Genomic DNA, 18,977 nt, shown 5'->3' with positions numbered 1-18,977 from the left:
ACCAATGTAAAGGAATTAAGGGAAAGGAGGAGGCGAGATGTGGCTTGAAAATATAAATTATTGTTTAATATAAAACTTAAACAAAAAGACAAACACAAAGGTGTCGGACAGCTGTCCGTAAATCTCTCTCTCTCTCTCGCACTGCTATCCTTGGTCAGCCTTTATCCCTCTCGGAGGCTTGAGTAGCCTGATTAGTGTGCAGCATCACAACCCAGCCCCGCCCTCTGCCCTGCCACGGTTACTATAAATACATTTTTGCAAACTGACTTTTACGTGCCGCATTCTGTTTTGTGGTGAAATGAACACTAGAAGTGCTACAATAAGTGTGCGTTTTCTTCACTTTCACACAAATCACAAGTATACAATGGATTATTATGACTTTAAACACTTATTTTTCTCAATATTACTCACAAACTGCTATGTTATGATATCGATATATATATATATATATATATATATATATATATATATATATATATATATATATACTATTACAAATCATTTGGAAAAATATAACATTTTAAGCTTGTACTACAGACCCACCTTTGTGATTAGCTTGCGCTTTTGCTCACCTCATAGACTGTTGGACTTTAGACTCGGAAGACCATCTAAACTAGCAAGCTGACACGTGAGATAAAAGTGTCATAGATGCGACACAAAATGACGTGGTTGCTACAGAAAATGTGCTTTTCATTTCACGTTTGCTTTTATAACACAGTTAGGTTTAGGTGTTTAGGGCATTTCATTGGGAAACTGCAGTCAAATGTGTAATACAGCACGTCATTTTGAATTGCAAAAATGGTCACGTAAATGTCATGAGATCAGGCTGCTTATGAACCTATCATTTACCTTTAATATTAAGGGTATTTAGGGGTTAGTGATAGTGTTGGGGTTAGGACTAGTTAGGGCTGTTCGCACAGTGCACAATCTTAACCCTGGATTATCGTCTTTTTAAAGATTTTATCCTTTAACCGCTGGTAAAGCATAATTTCAAAGTTGTGGATATGAATGTCTTTGGGTTAACAATTTCAAGTGTTATTGTTTGAAAGGAATGTCTTATAAGGCACTGCTGTTAGTAGAGAGAAGGTTACTTTGGACAGGAGCATCTCATAAATGAAAAGTAACAATGTTCTGGCTAGAGAAACAGTTATATCACAGATGTTTCAGTTTGGTTTGAAAAAAAAAATTCAACAATACTCTTGTCCTCTTTCATTTCTTAATTCTTCTTTATCCCTCCCCTCCCCCAGCCACTCTCATTTACTCTCTTCTTCCCTCGCTCTTTTGTTGGCTGTCATTGGATTTTCAGCTTTAGGCTAATAAGAGTACTGAGCTCGCAAGACTGGAGCTATTATAGGCACTTCAGCAAAATTTTAAAGGATATTAAATGCCCAGAGGAACATTATATTGCTTGGATGTTGATCAGGACACTTAATGAAGTTCTTATTTATGTTTAAGTATCAATTTTGTCAAGATGTTTGTTCTAAAATTCCTTACGATACTTAAATATAGATTCAAATTTGACAGTCATAGACATTAATAGTGTAAAGTGCTTTAAAATGAACATGGATAAGTCAGGTCTGCAGTTAGAAATTTGTGGGCCCGGAACAAAACCTATTCATTGGGCCCCACTCCACTTAATTGGAGGTTTGGTTGGGGCGGACAGTTCTTCCATCAACGTACACTGTCTCTGTGATTATATCCGCATCTCCCACTGAACGCATTTAGATGGGCTCTACAATATGGAATCTCCTTCCATTCCCTCCAGTCCGGCCACCCTCCAGTCCAAAATGTTACATGGTGCAATCTGATTGTTACCTGTAAGCCAATCGGCTCATGTGGTGTAAGTTCAGAGGTTCTTTGACATGTAATCGGGTAGCCAATCAACATACGTATTATTCTCTCTCTCTTTGTCTAACATTTAAATTGCTCTGGGAGTTTTTTCTGAAACCCTCCTCCTCCCTATCACCAATGGTCTAAATGTGGTGTATGGTGATTTTTGTATATCTAATTGTGCTGCAGCAGCATGTCCTACATTATTGATGCAGCATTTGATGTGTTTGTCTTATTGTGTAGCAGCAGCCTGTATGTCTGTGTATGTTCTATCAGTAGCAAGACTTCATACTTGCTCTGCAGCAGCATCAGCATAGCAGATCTAGTCTACTAAGACCAAAATCATAATGTGATACCCACATTAACAACTTAATCTTTCTTATTGTTGTCATGACTGAAATGTGGGGAATATTTCTGTACTTTTGTGTTTCATATGACATGTGCCCTTTTAAGAAATATTGTAGAATCATTGAATCTAACCTACAACAATCTCAAAATATTGCATACAGTGGTCCTGTATTATTCTGTTCTTTGGCTTGCACATACTGCATGCTGTATGTCTGTGTAGAGTTCTTGCCACACCTGTTGAATCTCTTAAGTCGCCTCCAGTGAATAATACTGTGTTTATTCAGCTGACTGCATGTCTGTCTAAGGCATGTCTGTCTAAGGACTGTCTAGGGCACCAGTCCTACCTTTGGGGGGGTGTAACCTTGCACATACCAAGTCCACTTTCGACATATTAAAGATTGTGCCGTGCCAATTGCATTCAGCACAGATTTTGTGGTCGCATTTGTACCATTGCCTGATTTTCTTAATTCATTTAGTGAATCGAGCACTAAACCAACACAGTCATATGTGCAAATAAACAGCACTTTGGGCGCAATTCATTCTTGGTGAATTACCCCATTGTTTACATTTGTATTGTTTTACGAATGGCTTACTCAGTAAATTACATTTGAATACAAGGAAGTATCTTAACATAATAAAATACACTCTTCACCTTTACCACACCAAAAATAAATACAAAAGTATATTTAATCAAAAGTTCCTTGAAGTTGAAAGGTTTTTCTTTCTTTCACTGACTCGCCCTTCTTCAGTTTTTTCCCCTTCCTCCACAGCTCCTCATGTGTTTGTCCCTCCCTTCTCTCTCTCTCTTTCATTATCTCTCCCCAACTAGCTCTCACTCTCTCCTCCTAAATACACTGTCTGTGGATCAGTTCTTCTGGAATAGCATTTGCAGCTTTGAAAAAGGCAGCATGCCGGGACTGAGGGACCAGGCAGCACTGTCAGCTCTGTGTCTAACCCTTCTGCTCCACCAGATGCAGGTTTTTGGGCTGTCTGTATGTGGACTGACAGACCAGGATAAAGGAGACGGTGAATCAGAATCAAAGGCAACATCTGGAGCAGGTACAGAAGAGTAAATGCTTTGGTTTGTCAAGTTTAGATATAACCTCAGCTTTTATCATAAATGCTTTGTGATTTGGATAAAATCACATTAAACATTCCATGCAGTTTACCACTGGCACATTGCATTTACTTGGACAAATTATATTTTGCTCATTTAAGCAATATCACATGAGCAAGAGTGCTGTCGTAGTGCTATTATTCTAAGTATCAGCATAGAACAATAGATATAACATGGTTTACAGCACAGTGTGAGTGCTACTGGGAAGAGACAGGGAAGATGAATGAGGTTGTTTTAAAGGATGCCAAAGTTCTTACAGTTACATGAGCAAAGCTCTCCAGCTCAGTGACAGCTCCAGGAAGAGTAGCATTCTCAATATTTGCACCTACGTTAGGCCTTGTCTAGGAAGCCAACTCACTGCAGAAGAAAAGTGCTGCTTAATCCAAAACAAATAAATATTTAGCTGACACACTATGATGAATTTAGTGATGAATACTGGAAAACCATCTCTGTGCTGAGTCTCTTCCTTGAGTGTTTTAAAAGAATGTGGCTCAATGGAATAATTGTATTAAGTTTGCAATACAAACAGATTATGGGCTAGATGGTTCAAGAGTTAATTTTGCCATGTTTTTTTTCCAAGGTTAGGAAATTATGGCTAATGGCAAGGCATTAACATTCAATTACACAGTATTTCCAGAAAATACAGGGATGCAGACTCAGCTGAGAAACTGGACAGACTATTGAAATCACTTAGTGATGAGAAAACCAGAGGCGCCATCCTCAAATGGATAAGTTACCCCATAGAACCCACAAGAAACAGTGTTTGCATTTACTTTTATTTAGTAGTAATACTGTGTAATTTTCTGGATAGCTGTCCAGGTCAGACTTTGACATTGCCCCTCACAATATTGTCATAAGTGTTGCAGTCAAAATTAAATAAAGCCTTTTGGCTTCTTTTTAATTAATGCTCAAGGGCCTAAACATAAACCCAAGGATGCAGACCCGAGCACTTGGCCAATGCATTGCCACCACGCGGTCTAGTTGATCATATGTGCAGTACGTGCGTTCTTGTATTACTGTTGCAGCAACAAACCTCAGTGCTCAAGGGGGTGATGGAGTTACCTTCAAAAGTTTTTGCCACAAAAACAAATGTGTTATTAATATTCAGGTAAGCTGTTGAAGCAGAATGTTCACATGATTGTCCGATATATCTGCGCTTGCTAAATAATTGAGAATGCAATACTGTTATGAATTGCTGTCAGACACATTTTGTAATGCAACAGTGCATGAACTTGAGCTTGCGAAGCTGGAAGCATCTGCATTCATGTATTTGTGTAGAGTTATGTTTTGGGCTTGTGTAATTTTTTTATGTTAAAATATTTTCTCTTATATTCCATCTTAATATTCAGAGACAACTACTTGTAAATTTAAGTCCCTTGTAGGTTGATTATATGCAAAAATGTAAGTCAAACACCAATGAATATCAAAAGCATTGTGTGTTTGAGTATTCTGACACAGCAACACTGTTACATCCAAATGCGTGAGTTTAGGAAGGAACAATTGTCACCAACTAATGGCAGACAGGTGAGTGTTAATGTGGCAGGGCAGAGGGCGGGCCGGGTCCTGAGTCTACACGCCCGGTCCCTTATTTGGCTAATCAAGCCTCCGAGAGGGATAAGGGCCCGGGTGTGTAGACTCATGACCCGGCACCGCCCTCCACCCTGCCACAGTTAGGGAAACTTGTTTGAAAACAAGATCATTATTTTTTGCAATTCAGTTCAGTGACACTAGTGGTGCAGTACACTTCAGCTGTAAGAGCCATGTTAAACACAACCAAAGCTGACAGCTATTAAATCATGACGTCATCAAATTGCAAAGAACATCTAGTCCTTTTATCCAGTCAGTGTAGATAAGGAAATAACTGGGGAAATAAAACCCATTTTAAGCTGGGTTAAAGAATTATTTTTTATGTCTTTTTTCTTCTTCTTTATAGTTATCAAATTCTCATGCTAAGTTAAGATGTATTTGTCTTGGAAAAGACTGTAGGCTTTGTTGTGAGTATTGGCAGATTTTGGTCCATCTGTGGCTCTTCATTTTGAAAATGCTGTGGTAAACCAGCACTGCTGAACTTCAAACACACCTGTGCACCAGCCCAGACTTTTCCTCTGCTACTACTGAGAGCTCAAATGAATAACAGTATTACTCTTGGACTGAATGTCAAGCTAAATGAGGTCAGATGTTTGATATATCTTGACAAAATCGTTTCTTACCAGTCTGTGAAAAAACAACTTTTAGGACGCAAACCTACAATGCGATACAAATTGTATGAGAGCATTTTTCTTGAGTAGACACATGGTGTTTTGAGTTTTGTTTTATGTTGTGTTGTGTTTTGTTTTAAGAGAGTTTTACCATCACTCACATTGGAAGAAACAGTGAAACCCACTAACTCTCCTGATTTGGTCAGAGCTGTGGCTTAGTGATTAGTGCACATGTTCAGTTGTGATGCTGATATAGGCAACATGATTTTAAACCTAGCTCAAGTCATATGACAATCCTGCTCCCACCTTTTTTTAATTTCGCATTAATTTCTCATTTTCATGTCAATAAATATGGCAAAAAGGCCCAAAATGGTAACCGTGATTTTCCCAAGAAATATCTGTTTCCGAATGAAGGTCCTCGTTGGTCCTGAAATAGCATTCTTGTCAAGGAAAGGACTGTTTCTTTAAAACAAAATCATCAAAATATGTTTATCCAGGACACATCTTACTTGGCAAAGTTACAGTGACCCAAAAACCCTTTAAAACCCTCCCAGCCAGTGTTTATTGACAGAAAAGTAAACTTCTACCAGATTGCACCGAGACTCCTGAGAACTGGGGTCGTGGTCTAACTCTGTGTGTGTAATGATGTCAAAGCAACAATGAGGAATGTTGCTTTAAATCTACAGCATTCCCAGCAGGGACAAAACTGCCCTTTTGAGACAGGACAGGACAGGATGAGCTTCAAGAGCCAAAGCGTCTGCGTCAATATTTGAGGGCTTTGAACTTTAGAATGGGACAGTTGGTGTCTTTGTGTATTAGAGTGTAGCATTAATTAAACATTAGTTGCCAATGTGTAAAATTGTGGAAACCAAGAGCCAAATTACAATTGGAATTATGTTTCTCTAGGCCCTCTGCAAGTGGAGATCATCCCACCTTATGTTGAGACTGAAGTCGGACAGCTCAAAAGATTGTTGTGTAAAGGTGAGAGGACTTTTGCATTATGAATTTAAAACACTGCAAGAAGCTTCAGCTACAGATAAACATAAGAATGGTATTGCTGGATTTGCGTTGTTGTTGAACTTGCTCTGAGGCTAAAGCTGTCATTCAATTACTTTTTCTTTTTCAGTTGTTGGAAATGCAGATGACATTGACTGGTTTTCTCCAAATGGTGAGAAACTTCTAAGAAACCATGAGAACCTCAAGGTGCGCAAACATGGCAAGTCTATGTCCTCTCTCATGGTTCTCAATGCCAATTTGAACAACGCTGGGATATACACATGTGTGGCCAGAAACAGAGACAATAAATCACAAGCAACAGCCAATCTGGAAATCCTTTGTAAGTATTTAAATCACGATTATCAAGCCGTAAAATTATTTCACCTATTATTACAAATATTTTGACATGAACAAGAGTCCAGTATGCACAATCCAGTTCTGAGATTCTTGTTTTTGTCTTACTTTGATAAATGCTTTCACTTTATGTGACCTGGAGCAAAAGTAACAGGGCTGTTTGAATCATGGAATTTGTGAGTAGTGAGGAATCATGAGTTTGGAACTTGGAGAGAATTATCAAAGTGTCTCCAGACATTCTTGTAGACACAGTTGATATGTCAGTGTTGCGGTAGAGAAAGACAGAATTGGCGGATTTATGAGAATAAGTGAGGTTATTTCCCAAAATTTTAAAGTGTTTTCCCCAAAACTTTAAAGTGTACTTTTGCATTTGATCACTTAAAGGAATAGTTGATCCAAAAAAGAAAATTCCATCATCATTTTTTTAACTTCATGTTGTTCCAAAGCCATACGACTTTCTTTTCTGTGTGAAACACAAAAGGAAATGTTGGGCAGGATGATAGAAGACACCATTTACTTTCATTGCTAGGGCTGGGTATTGATACAGATTTTTCCTATTTGATGCAATTCTGATTTAAAAGCTTTCGTTTCGATTCCAAATCATATGGGTATATTTCAGTTATAATGTCCATTTTGCTTATATGTGAAAACATTCCCTCTCAGCTAATGCTTTTAATTATACAGAGAACCTTTTAAATTACAAAGTTTATTGTTAGATTTATTTCATTATAGTCACATGTATTCCATCTATAAATATGACATCTTGTTTAGTGTTTACATGCATAATTTGTACTGGCATGCTTGGAACGACATCCTCTTTTTCCAGACGTCTGATAAGAATGTTTCTTATTCTGGTTTTGTGACAGTGTGACCCTGTTTTTGTGTCCCTATTATGAAATATGACTGTGAAGGTATTAGATTTGAGACATTACCTCATTTTATGGTCTTGAAGACATAACTGTTACTGGTTAAATGTTAAGTAACCCTTCTATCCTCTGTTGTAAATCAGATGGATGAAATACGTTGAGTTTAGTTTGAACCATGATTTCGTAAACTGGTGGAAAATGCTTCTAAACAAGTCTGGCCAAATGTGGATCATTTTTTCATAGTTGATTAAATGATGTTGAGGTAATGGAAGTGAACTGACCCAAATGTTTCTCATTTTCCCATATTCGTGCAATCTTGCAGAGCATGACTTTTGACTATTAGCATAAAGTCTGATCCAATTTGTAGCTTATTCTAGCCAAGAACTGCTCACTTAGACAGCAAGATACCATCTGATTGACATGTGAAACAACCAAGCAAACTTGTTTTAAGTTTAGGTGCGGGTAAATATGAAATTGCATGTATCTCTATGAACAAAGTGGAATATACATGTGTGCTCAACAATATCTCATTGCTCAGCGTCTGCTTACAGTCGAACGCGACCCTGTCAAAGTACACTCCATAAGACTGTGTGCGCATACACAGGCATTTGGCACATGCACACTGCGACTGCTATGAGATGCCAGACTTTTTCTCTTTAGGAGTTTAGACCCATAAAGATGGATTTATAGTCCTTCAGACTCGAGATACACAATTACAGGTATCTCCTGACCTCCTCATTCACGAGGTCTTAACGTGCACATACACTGTTGTTGTTTTTACTTTTGTCTCCTTTTGTTTAGTGGCGATTACATCTTATTCTAGTTAATATTAAATTGGCATTTCTATTGACTAATACAATATTTTCTACCAAAAATACAACTTAATTTTGGTTCCAGCCTGTAGATATTTCACATGAAAACTGGCCAACAACACTTCCAGCTTAGCCTCTGGGGTAGTGCTTTGAATTTCGGGAAAGTAGAGACTGATTTCAACTGCAGAACTTTTGACCTCGTGTCACTATAACCACAGTTTGATCAGTCGGATTTGTTGGCTGTCAAACTGGTAAAAACTGGTGCACACTGACATAAGTGGCCAACAAATCTGACTTTAGCTTAGTGGCCTATTTGGGCACAGTATGTTTCAGACAGTCCATAAACAGACTGTGGATGGTCTTTGTAGATGGTGCGCCGTCAGAGGCTGAGACTAACCAAAGCGTTACCTTCTACTACAACTGTAGCTCCTAAATGTTGTGTGATTATAGTATACAACTGGATTAGAGTTGTCTCACTTGCTTAAAATAACAAGATGGCTTCTTTATATCCCTCTCACTCAAGTGAATAGAATTCGCAGAGAAACAGACAGGGAGGGACGAGGAAAAAGACAGAAGGAGCCAAAGCCCACAAAGAAACCTAAAGCTCCCAAGCCCACCAAGAAACCCAAAGGAAAGAAGAGTGGGAAGAAGAAAGGCAAGAAGAACAGAGAAGAAATCACCACCATCATTACCACCACCACCACCACCACCACCACTGTAGCACCTACAACCACATTACCCATTGAGTATGATGAGGAGTTTTATGATCCTGAATCAGATCAGTACTGGGATGAAGGTTTGCACAATTGCTTTAATGAAACACATGCAAACACAATACACAAGTACATGCAAATTAACACTACTATCAGCAGGCACAATTCATTTACAGTGAATTTCCCCATTAGAATTTGTTCTCACAAAGACCACTTGGTGTCCATAGATTTTCCTGCAGATACAACAACTGCAGAACCCACATACCCTCCAACAGAGAAATCAACAACATTTCCAATAGATTACCCAACTGATTTTCCTCCTGATACAGATGAGTATGCCCAACCATATCCTGACACAGGTGAGCATAATATCATGTATGCTTTGATAAACATCTTTTGTATGTGTGTGTTCATTTTAATAAAATATTATGACTATCATTGTGCTTACTTTACTTACTCTGTTATAAGATGTTGACTATTGGAAGGTGAATGAGCCCACACCTACAACCCCTGTGATTACTGGCCACAATACTGATGATGATTACTGGGATGCAAAATGTAAGTGTTCAATTATGGTTGTCATTTGATAGTGCATGTAAAAATAAAATTAAATAGAAAAATACTTGAGGCACCATTTGGAGTTCCTCAGCTGCAACACCAACATAACCCTCTGAAAATCATCCAGGCACCCTTTTAAGGAGCCTCAAATTTCCTATCTATAGCATGTTAGTAACTTAAGATTATTGGGTTCTTGAAGGGATATTGAAGGAACCATTGACATTCAGAGTTCTTTAGATTTCTTGCAGGAACTAAGGCCCCGTCCACACTAATCATTTTTTTTACATCTGAATCTTTTTACCATGAATTTTGTTAAATAACTTCACTCATGATGTTTCTGGTCTACTGGTTTAAATAATCTTTTGTTTATAAACACATTTATGTACAGTTTTCAGAATAAGAATCAGAAGGAGTTTTATTGCGAAGTGTTCTCACGGACACAAGGAATATTTTTTGGTGATATGAGAAACAAGTGCACACAGAACATTACAGTGAGACACAGAGTATAAAACAAGGTAAGAGTATAAATAGACATACAAATAATAGGACATATAAAAGAATGGAATATGCACATGTGCAAGGTAGGGGTATGTACAGTTATTTAATTAAATATGTGAATTTACATATGTACATGAGTTATGTATTTACATAACTGCACTATGGGGGAGTCCTGAGGCAGTTTAATTGTTCATGAGGAAAATGGCCTGAGGGTAAAAACTGTTCTTGTGCCTGGATGTCCTGGCGCTGATTGCTCTGTTGTGCCGGCCAGAGGGCAACAGCTCAAAGAGGGAGAGGGCAGGGTGTTTGGGGTCCAGAGTGATTCAACCTGCACGTTTCCTTACTCTGGAGACGTACAGGTCTTGGAGAATGGTCAGGGGGGCACCAATAATCCTCTCAGAAGTCCTGACTGTCCGTTGTCATTTCCTTCTGTCTGATTTGGTGGCTGAACTAAACCAGACAGTTATAGATGTACACATGACAGGCTCAATGATGGCCAAACTTCCTCAGCTGGCAAAGGAAGTACAACCTCTGCTGAGCCTTCTTCACAATGGAGTCTATGTGGGTGTCCCTCTTCAGGTCCTGAGAAATTATAGCCCTGAAACCTGAATGACTCCACTGCTGCCACAGTGCTGTTCAGGATAGTGAAGGGGGGTTTCTCCTGAAGTCCACTATCATCTCCACTGTTTTGAGCGTGTTCAGCTCAAGGTTGTTGTGAGGGCACCAGAAAGCCAGCTGATCAACCTCCCATCTGTAAGCAGACTCGTCACTGTCGCGGATGAGGACGATGACTTTGGTGTCATCTGCAATCTTCATGAGATTGACAGTGGGGTCTTTTGCAATGCAGTCATTCATGTACAGGGAGAAGTGCAGTGGAGAGAGAAGGCATCCCTGAGGAGCACCAGTGCTAATAGTGAAGGTCCCAGATATGAGTTTCCCCAGTCTCACTAGCTGCTTCCTATCTGTCAGAAAGCTTGTGATCCATCGACAAATTGGGGTGGGCACAAAGAGCTGGGTCAGTTTGGTTGAGAGAAAACCAGGCATGATGGTATCGAAGGTTGAAATGAAGTCCGCAAATAGGATCCTTGCATAAGTCCAAGGTCTGTTGAGTTGTTGCAGGTAGTCTTGTCAAAAATATCGGTACTCTGGTACCAAGTCGGTACTGAAACAAAAACATTTTTACAGAAACATCATAGATCAGCAAAAACCTATTTGTAAACGGTGGTGTGAGGAAACACATCAAACTTAATAAAGCACATGAAAGACAGACACCCGGATTTATTCAAGCAACTAAAGCAGGTTAGTTTAAAAGCATATTATCATTTGCATTAGGCTGAAACGATTAGTCAACATTATCGGCAACGTCGGGGGTGGGGGGGGGGGTTGACGAGAAAAATTTTCATTGTCGAATAGTCGTTTGATCTCATTTAACGTAATATTAAACTAATGCCGCGCTAGAGCAGCACTGCAGTTCACACCTGACTGAGGAGAAGAATTACACAGATCACAGTCCAGATGCACTCTAAACTTTCACAGCTTCATTTTATGTAGATCCCAAAGTATTAGGGAATTATATATAAAAAAAGTAAATTTAGAAGCAGTCTTGTTGTGGAATAAGCGGAGCCGGAGCTCTTTAAAGGAAACATCCCAGCGTTACAAATGCAGTTATATTTAATGTGTTATAGCTTTATTAAAGTTTAAATAATACAGAAGCAGATCATGTTAATAACTATAAACTCAGAAACCGGCATTTCTCTGTGTGGTCGGCACCTCTTCTATGAGTTGCGCGAATGTCCCGATCTAAGGGGGAGAGATTGAAACTGCACCCGGAGTCTCTGCCTCGGGGATGCTCATCCCTCGCGCGCGCACGCTTAATGCAGCTAGATTAGAACGCGATTGCTCGTGACTTATTTAATCATAATATATGTCGCTGTGCATTTCTTATCGTGAAGAAAAATGTTAATATGCAGCTTTATTAATGAGAGCACTTTGCACATTAGTTTGGAAATAGTTTTTTATTCATTCTATTGTATGCTTGTTTATTTATTTTTTTTAGTACTTGGTAAAAACGTAAAGTAAAAGTTGCAAAAGTTCAAGCAAATATTATATAAGCATTCAAAAATACTTTAAGCATATATTGTTCAGTTTTGTTATAATTCAAAAATAATATATTTAAATTAAAGTGTTGCTCAATGGCATATTTCTGTTCTTAGTTCTGCTGCTAATGTTTTGTAGACTAATTGTTTAGTAACCTGTTTTGCTTTGGTACCAAAAATTGTATCGAGTACCGTGAAATTTCCAACAGGGGTCCAGTGATGTCCTTCAGGTAGGAAAACCAGTCCCTCAAACAAAATCTTTTCTTTTTAATAACCAATAGGCTGTAGTTACAGGACGCCACAGTCATGGACAATGATTTTCTACTTTCTAGTTGGTTGGATGAATGGGAGAAACTGGAACACCCAATATGGGTGGTGGTGATCTGAGCTAAAGAAGCACAATTTATGATACTGTTGTCAGATTTTACTGATGATTTGAAATATGTAATTTAATCTTAATCTTTGATCATAACTGTTTTGGAGATTTCAGCCTTTCCCTGTTCAAGTAGATTGGAGCTGTACTTGTATTGTGCTTGTATACATAGAAAATAGCTTAGTGGACCAACTTGCCTGGAAAGAGACTTTGATTGTCATTAGGGCAAGGGACATTCTCTTTCTAGAAAAATCTGTGTAGTTCCAAAAATGAATGTAGGACAATTATAAATGCATATTTAAAGAAGTTAATTTTGTCAACTTTTAGGAGAACACTTCAATATTGATGGCTAATAAAGCTAATAGACATGCAATATCAACTACAAAACTTAAACTGTGATTTCATGGGCTCTTAAATACAGCCAAGTTTTATTCTTTTGACAGTAGATGAGGTGACAGAAAATCCGCCTTTCCCTGATTATATAGAGATCAGCACCACTGACCATGCCTGGCATTACAGTACCACGGGTAAGTCATTCATTACTGAAGGCAACGTATACCAGAGTACTGTGTCCTCCTCTGACTGAAATGTCTTTATTGTAAAAAAGTTTTGTTTAAGTTTATTAAAGACAGCTGTTACTTACTGTGTTTAAATTAGAGCTTCATTTGTTTTAGTAGTCCACGGTTTTTAATAGTTAATATAGCTAAATAAAATACAATAAACAGAAGAGGTTTTACACATCTACGACTTATTTGTCATCACAAAGGAGTGAATTTAAACACTGTGAATTTAATATCACATAAAACCGTTTACAATAAATACACCCATCTCATGAAAGATCTTGTTTTTATGACACGAGTGTCTGGAGTGGTGGTTTTAACGAACAGCAGCCTAAATGACAGAAAGTTAGCATATATTGTATGTGTCCTTAATGTTTTTTAAAAGGCTTTCTTCCAAAGCCACTTGCCATTTTACTGAAGCACTCCCAAATGTAATCTTTATTTCTTTTCATTTGTCACAGAGGAGCCCACTGTCCCTCCACTTGAAAACAACTGGTATGAAGAATATGAATACGGAAATGGTACATACATTGTATTGCTTTTAAACTTAATTTTAAAAAGAAAAGAAACAGAGTGAGACAGCATGAGAAGTAGTTTTGGCCTCCCTCACGACTTAATGAGAGTTCTGACAGTGTGACATGTCATTTCAACCCTCAAATAAACACTTCACATACACAGAGGTGCCATTTCAGGTCAAGCTGGTCATTTTAAGCCATGTTGCCCTTAGATGTGGAAAAGATCAATGGAAACATATAATTTACAAAAGAGAGAAAAGAGAGAGGAGTGCGATTCATATTTGTGAACAGACTGTTCAGATTAGATTATATTGTTTTTCCAGCCAATATTTACAGTGTTTTGTTTGTGTATCTCCTCTCAACCACCTAAATCATACTCCAACAAAAATGTAAAACCTGTACATGAAAAAAATATGTGCTGTAAGGTTTATGTTTTTATCAAGTTTTCAGAGGCAACAGGATTTGGTTATCTGCTAAAACAACTTTTCTTTTAGCAGATAACAAAACTCTGTCCAGAAGAAATAATAACACAAGTTTCTTATTGTGCGGTCTGATGTAAAAACAAGAGGCTGTTTTTATTAGGGTGTACAAAATGGAATTCTGGCAAATGTTGTAGAGGACAAATGGCTTAGGATTATTTTGAATCGACACTAAGTTTGTTCACTTAGACCTCTGGTGTCTGTTTTATCAACAGAAAAGAAACTGGAGGAGGAGAGGGAGAGAGAAAGAAAAGAGCAAGAAGAGAGCGGTACAGTGTCTTTATTACCTCATAAAGAGCTCTGATGTCATTTGAAGACTGGTTTCAAACACATACATGGACACACCATTCAATTTATGTATTTTTAATGCATGTATTTTATGTAAATACATGACATTTAAACATGAAACAGGCTCACACAATCTTAAAGAGAACACCCAAGATGTTATCTGTTCTTTCAATTTTGTTGTACCTACAACTAAGGATGCTACAAACCATTCATTTGATATTAAGAGGATTGTTTCAAAAGTTTTACAGAGGCCAATGCTAACACATATGACAATATCCTTGATTTGTGAATGTATGGTCAAACTTTAACCTCATGCCATCCCAGATGTGTATGACTTTCTTTCTTCTGCATGACACAAACAAAGATTTTTAGAAGAATATTTCAGCTCTGTAGGTCCATACAATGTAAGTGAATGGTGGCCAGAACTTGAAGGTCCAAAAGCACATAAAGGTAGCAGAAAAGTAATCCATTAGACTCCAGTGTTTTAATCCATATCTTCAGAAGCAATATGATAGGTGCGAGTGAGAAACAGATAAATATTTAAGTCCTTTTTTACTATAAATCGCCACCTTTGACCAGCCTTGACCAGTAGATGGTGATATACATGAAGAATGTGAATCAACCAAAAATAAAAGAAGAAGTGCAAGTGAAAGTGGAAATTTATAGCAATAAAGGACTTAAATATTTGTCTTTTTCTCACCCACACTCATCATAACACTTCTGAAGTCATAGTTTTAGCCATTTGAGTTGTATGAATGACTTTTCTGCTGCCTTTATGTGCTTTTGGACCTTCAAAGTTTAGTCCACCATTCACTTGCATTGTATAGACCTACAGAGCTGAGAAAATCTTCTTAAAATCTTTGTTTTTGTTCAGCAGAAGAAAGAAAGTCATAATCACTGGGTTGGCATGAGGGTGAGTAAATGTGTAGAGAATTTTCATTTTTGGGTGAACTATCCTTTTCAGTAATAAAATCATGTTCATATATGCATAGCCAAGATTACACCCTCCTACCTCTGGATTGTAAAGATTGAAATCTACTGGAATGGTGCTGCAGAACATTCCAGAGGATTGTGAACAGTTTATTATGTTCATGAAAAGTTTAGCAAGAATCCAAGTTCAAGATATTTGGTGTCAGGTTCCTGTGTGTGTTTCTCTTCAAACTGCTTACCCTGATTTCTCGCTTTTCCTTAAGGCCAACATTTAAGAAAAGTGTGTAATTTTGTTAAAATCTTTCTTCTATCCTAGCTTAATATACAAAGTCAACTATCTATGAGTAAGTCATTTATATGCTGATTTCCCCTAAAAGTGTGAACACTGTGGCCTGGTGGCCCTATCAGTTTATTATCTGTTTGTCCAACCAATAAGTAGAGAGTGTTCAGGAAACCTGTATGAAAACGTTCGTTTGAAAATAGTGCTGCAGAAATGACATACTCTAGCTTTAAAAAATACTTTTCGAGGCCAGAATTACACAATACCTCAATAATACCAGGATATCAAGTGCGTAGTCTTCATGCTTTGGCCTTGATCCTACTTTACATTTAAATTATGAAGTTTATGTGTTTGCTTCCTCAGAAAGAGAACTATGGAGGCAAGAGGAAGAGGAGGAGAGAGAACGCAGGATTCACAAACCTCCACCACGCGTGTACAAAGAGCCTAAAAGTGAGTGGTTTGGAAGCCGGTTATTTGCTTCACATTTGCTTTTCACAGTTGCAGAGGTTGATTTGTGGCATGCACAGAATAAATGAATATACTGTACATACATACATAATAAACACTAGATTACATATATGCATTTGACAGATACTTATATCCAAAGCTTTATCTGTAGGAGAAAGACTGTATCAAACAAATAGCTGCAAAGATGAAATTGTTAGAAAATAGCCGAAAATTGTTGTTCTATTTGGTAATACTTTACATTAAGGTTGTATACATTAGAATAAGTTACTACATTAGTTAACATGAACTGACAATGAAAAATAACTTTTCAGCATTTATTAATCATGGTTAATGTTCATTTCTCTGCATTATAATATTTATTTTTACATTAAAAGTTGTATACTTTAACATTCATTAATACATCATGAACTAACAATGGAAAATATTATATTTATATATTAACATATTCCAAAATGATCAAATGCTGTAAAAATTATTGTTCATTGATAGTTAATGATAGCTAATGCATTTAAAACTAGCTATTTTTTCTTTCAAAAGTTTTTCAGTCAAAAAACTCAAAATCCTCAGGCTCTGGAGTAGTTAAAAGACAAATGTCCAACATGTTTGTGATGCTGATGAAGTTGTTGCTGACTTTGAAGATCTCGCTGTAACGCAGATGGAAACAAAACTCTGAGTTTGTTACAAGAGTGGCAGATGTTGAGAATTATCTGATAATCCTCCAGTCTTTTGGAACACGTTCTTGAAAAACTTGAAGATCTTGAGAATAGGAGCCGCTGAAATAATATCCAAATTGTTGGAATTCCTGAGCATGAGGAGGGCAGAAGTATGGTGAAATTCCTAGATGAGTTCTTCCCGAGTCTGCTCGACATAACAGGCCATAAACTGGCAGTCGAGCAAGCTCACAGGGTTCTGGCTCGTAGATCGGCTGAAAGAGATATGCCCCGATCAATCCTGGCCAAATTCCTGAGACTATTCGATTATGATTTTATGTTACCCGAGGCGAGGAGCAAAGGAAAGCTTTCTTGGAAGAATCACAACATTTTCCTGTTCCCAGACTTTGCGAATTCGACAAGAGAGAAACATGATCGATTCATGGAATGCAAGAAACTTTTACATCAATGGAAGATCGCTTTTGCACTGATGTTCCCCTTCCAAACTGAGTATAAATACCTGGATGGCCGCAAAGTAAGCACTGTCCTTCATAAAAACATTGGAGTGAGTAAGCCATTTGGTGCTTCTCATGTGGGTGGATAGACTCGCTGTACTTGCTCTTTGCTGTGTTAGGAAGCTGGGCACCATTTTTGATTCTTTTTGTGTTGGTTATGCCTAGCGGCTGGAGTTTGTTTTGTGGAATAACACTCCTTCAAGAAACTTTTGCATTGACAGAAGATCGCTTTTACACTGAAGTTCCCAGCCAGTAATAAGGATGACCGCAAAATGTCAAATGCCTACAACAAGCGATGTCTTTTATAGATTTGATGGACTGAGGAAATCATGGTGTGTTTCTTATGTGGCCTCCGAGTCAACTTGACTCGTTAAATATACACTTGACCATCCGAGGAACTGGGATGCCTGATTTGTTTCTTTTTGTGCTGGTTCGGTTGGAGTTTGTTTAGTGGAGGAACATACCTTTGGGACAGTTGTGGATGAATATGCTTGTTCTTTTTGCTTATGCCTTCTATTGGCTGGAGTTTGTTTTACAAAGTATTTTCTGTTATGTAATTTTGCCTCACAAAATTTGTACAGAAGCTTGAGCAATCCGACGGAAAAGTTGTTGCGGGACTCTCGTAGGCATATATGGAATCTTTTGACTTTGAGGATCGACGCCGGTTGCCGCTGTCTGGGTTAATGTGCACATTTTAATTTTTTCTGTTTGTTTTGTTTGGGGGAAGTTCAAGGTTTTACTGTTGTACTAATGTTGGAATGTGGTCTTTATAATTTTGTTTTTGACACACAATTCATTTTTTTATTATATAAAAATGTAAAATGTTAATATGACTACTATCTCTCTCCATGTGGATTGAGAATGGGTTGGGGCACCCCATAAAAAGAAGGAAGGTTATTTATTTTCTTAAGCATAAGAAATATGATATAGTGTCTCTTCAAGAAACTCATCTTTCCCCACAGGAAGCTGAAAAATTTGGGAAGATATGGGTGAACAAGTTTTCTTTAATGCTGGCTCAAGTAAAAGCAGGGGAGTCATTATATAGATAAATAAACACGTCTTGCCCTGGAACCATTAGCAGCCGCGATAAGAAAGGAGGACGATTTTCCAGGGGTGATGGCGGGAGGTGAGGCACATAAGATTTAACATTACGCAGATGACATTTTATTATTCGTCTCCAACCCCACTAGATCTATGCCTTGCCTCCACAGAATTATCAATTATTTTCTAAATTTCCAGGATACAGAATGAATTGGTCTAAATCCGAAGCGTACTGCCAAGTAATGGCTTTCCAGCCGAGCATCTTCCAGTATCCCAAACAGAGCATTAAATATTTGGACATTTTATTCCCAGCAACTTTGTGTGATTTAGTTAATTTTGACCCCTTAATAAAAAATGTTTCGAGCGATGTGGGCAGGTGGACTTCATTACATTTATCTATGATTGGGAAGGTTAATGTTACTAAAATGAATTATATTCCAAAATGTAACTACCTACTACAGTCTATCCCCATTGAAGTTCTCCTCTTTTATT

The 18,977-nt window shown here is 37.8% G+C and overlaps 1 protein-coding gene across 2 annotated transcripts in view; it reads left to right on the top strand.

The window, feature by feature from the left end:
* The first annotated feature begins 3,002 nt into the window (after positions 1-3,002).
* Positions 3,003-18,977, top strand: part of aebp1b (AE binding protein 1b) — a 41,868-nt gene continuing 25,893 nt past the window's right edge. The window contains exons 1-10 of one of the 2 annotated variants that reach the window (XM_052108253.1): positions 3,003-3,237; positions 6,400-6,474; positions 6,620-6,829; positions 9,045-9,317; positions 9,462-9,593; positions 9,703-9,792; positions 13,206-13,286; positions 13,781-13,840; positions 14,529-14,582; positions 16,175-16,261. In XM_052108253.1, coding sequence (XP_051964213.1) covers positions 3,087-3,237; positions 6,400-6,474; positions 6,620-6,829; positions 9,045-9,317; positions 9,462-9,593; positions 9,703-9,792; positions 13,206-13,286; positions 13,781-13,840; positions 14,529-14,582; positions 16,175-16,261 — 1,213 coding nt within the window. In that variant the 5' untranslated portion in view covers positions 3,003-3,086. Of the gene's footprint in view, positions 3,238-6,399; positions 6,475-6,619; positions 6,830-9,044; positions 9,318-9,461; positions 9,594-9,702; positions 9,793-13,202; positions 13,287-13,780; positions 13,841-14,528; positions 14,583-16,174; positions 16,262-18,977 lie in introns of both variants that reach the window. The other variant, XM_052108251.1, reaches the window with a different exon arrangement.

Source organism: Xyrauchen texanus, chromosome 37, assembly GCF_025860055.1.
Source record: "Xyrauchen texanus isolate HMW12.3.18 chromosome 37, RBS_HiC_50CHRs, whole genome shotgun sequence".
Classification (NCBI taxonomy): Eukaryota; Metazoa; Chordata; class Actinopteri; order Cypriniformes; family Catostomidae; genus Xyrauchen; species Xyrauchen texanus.
This window is presented reverse-complemented; position numbering and strand designations above follow the sequence as displayed.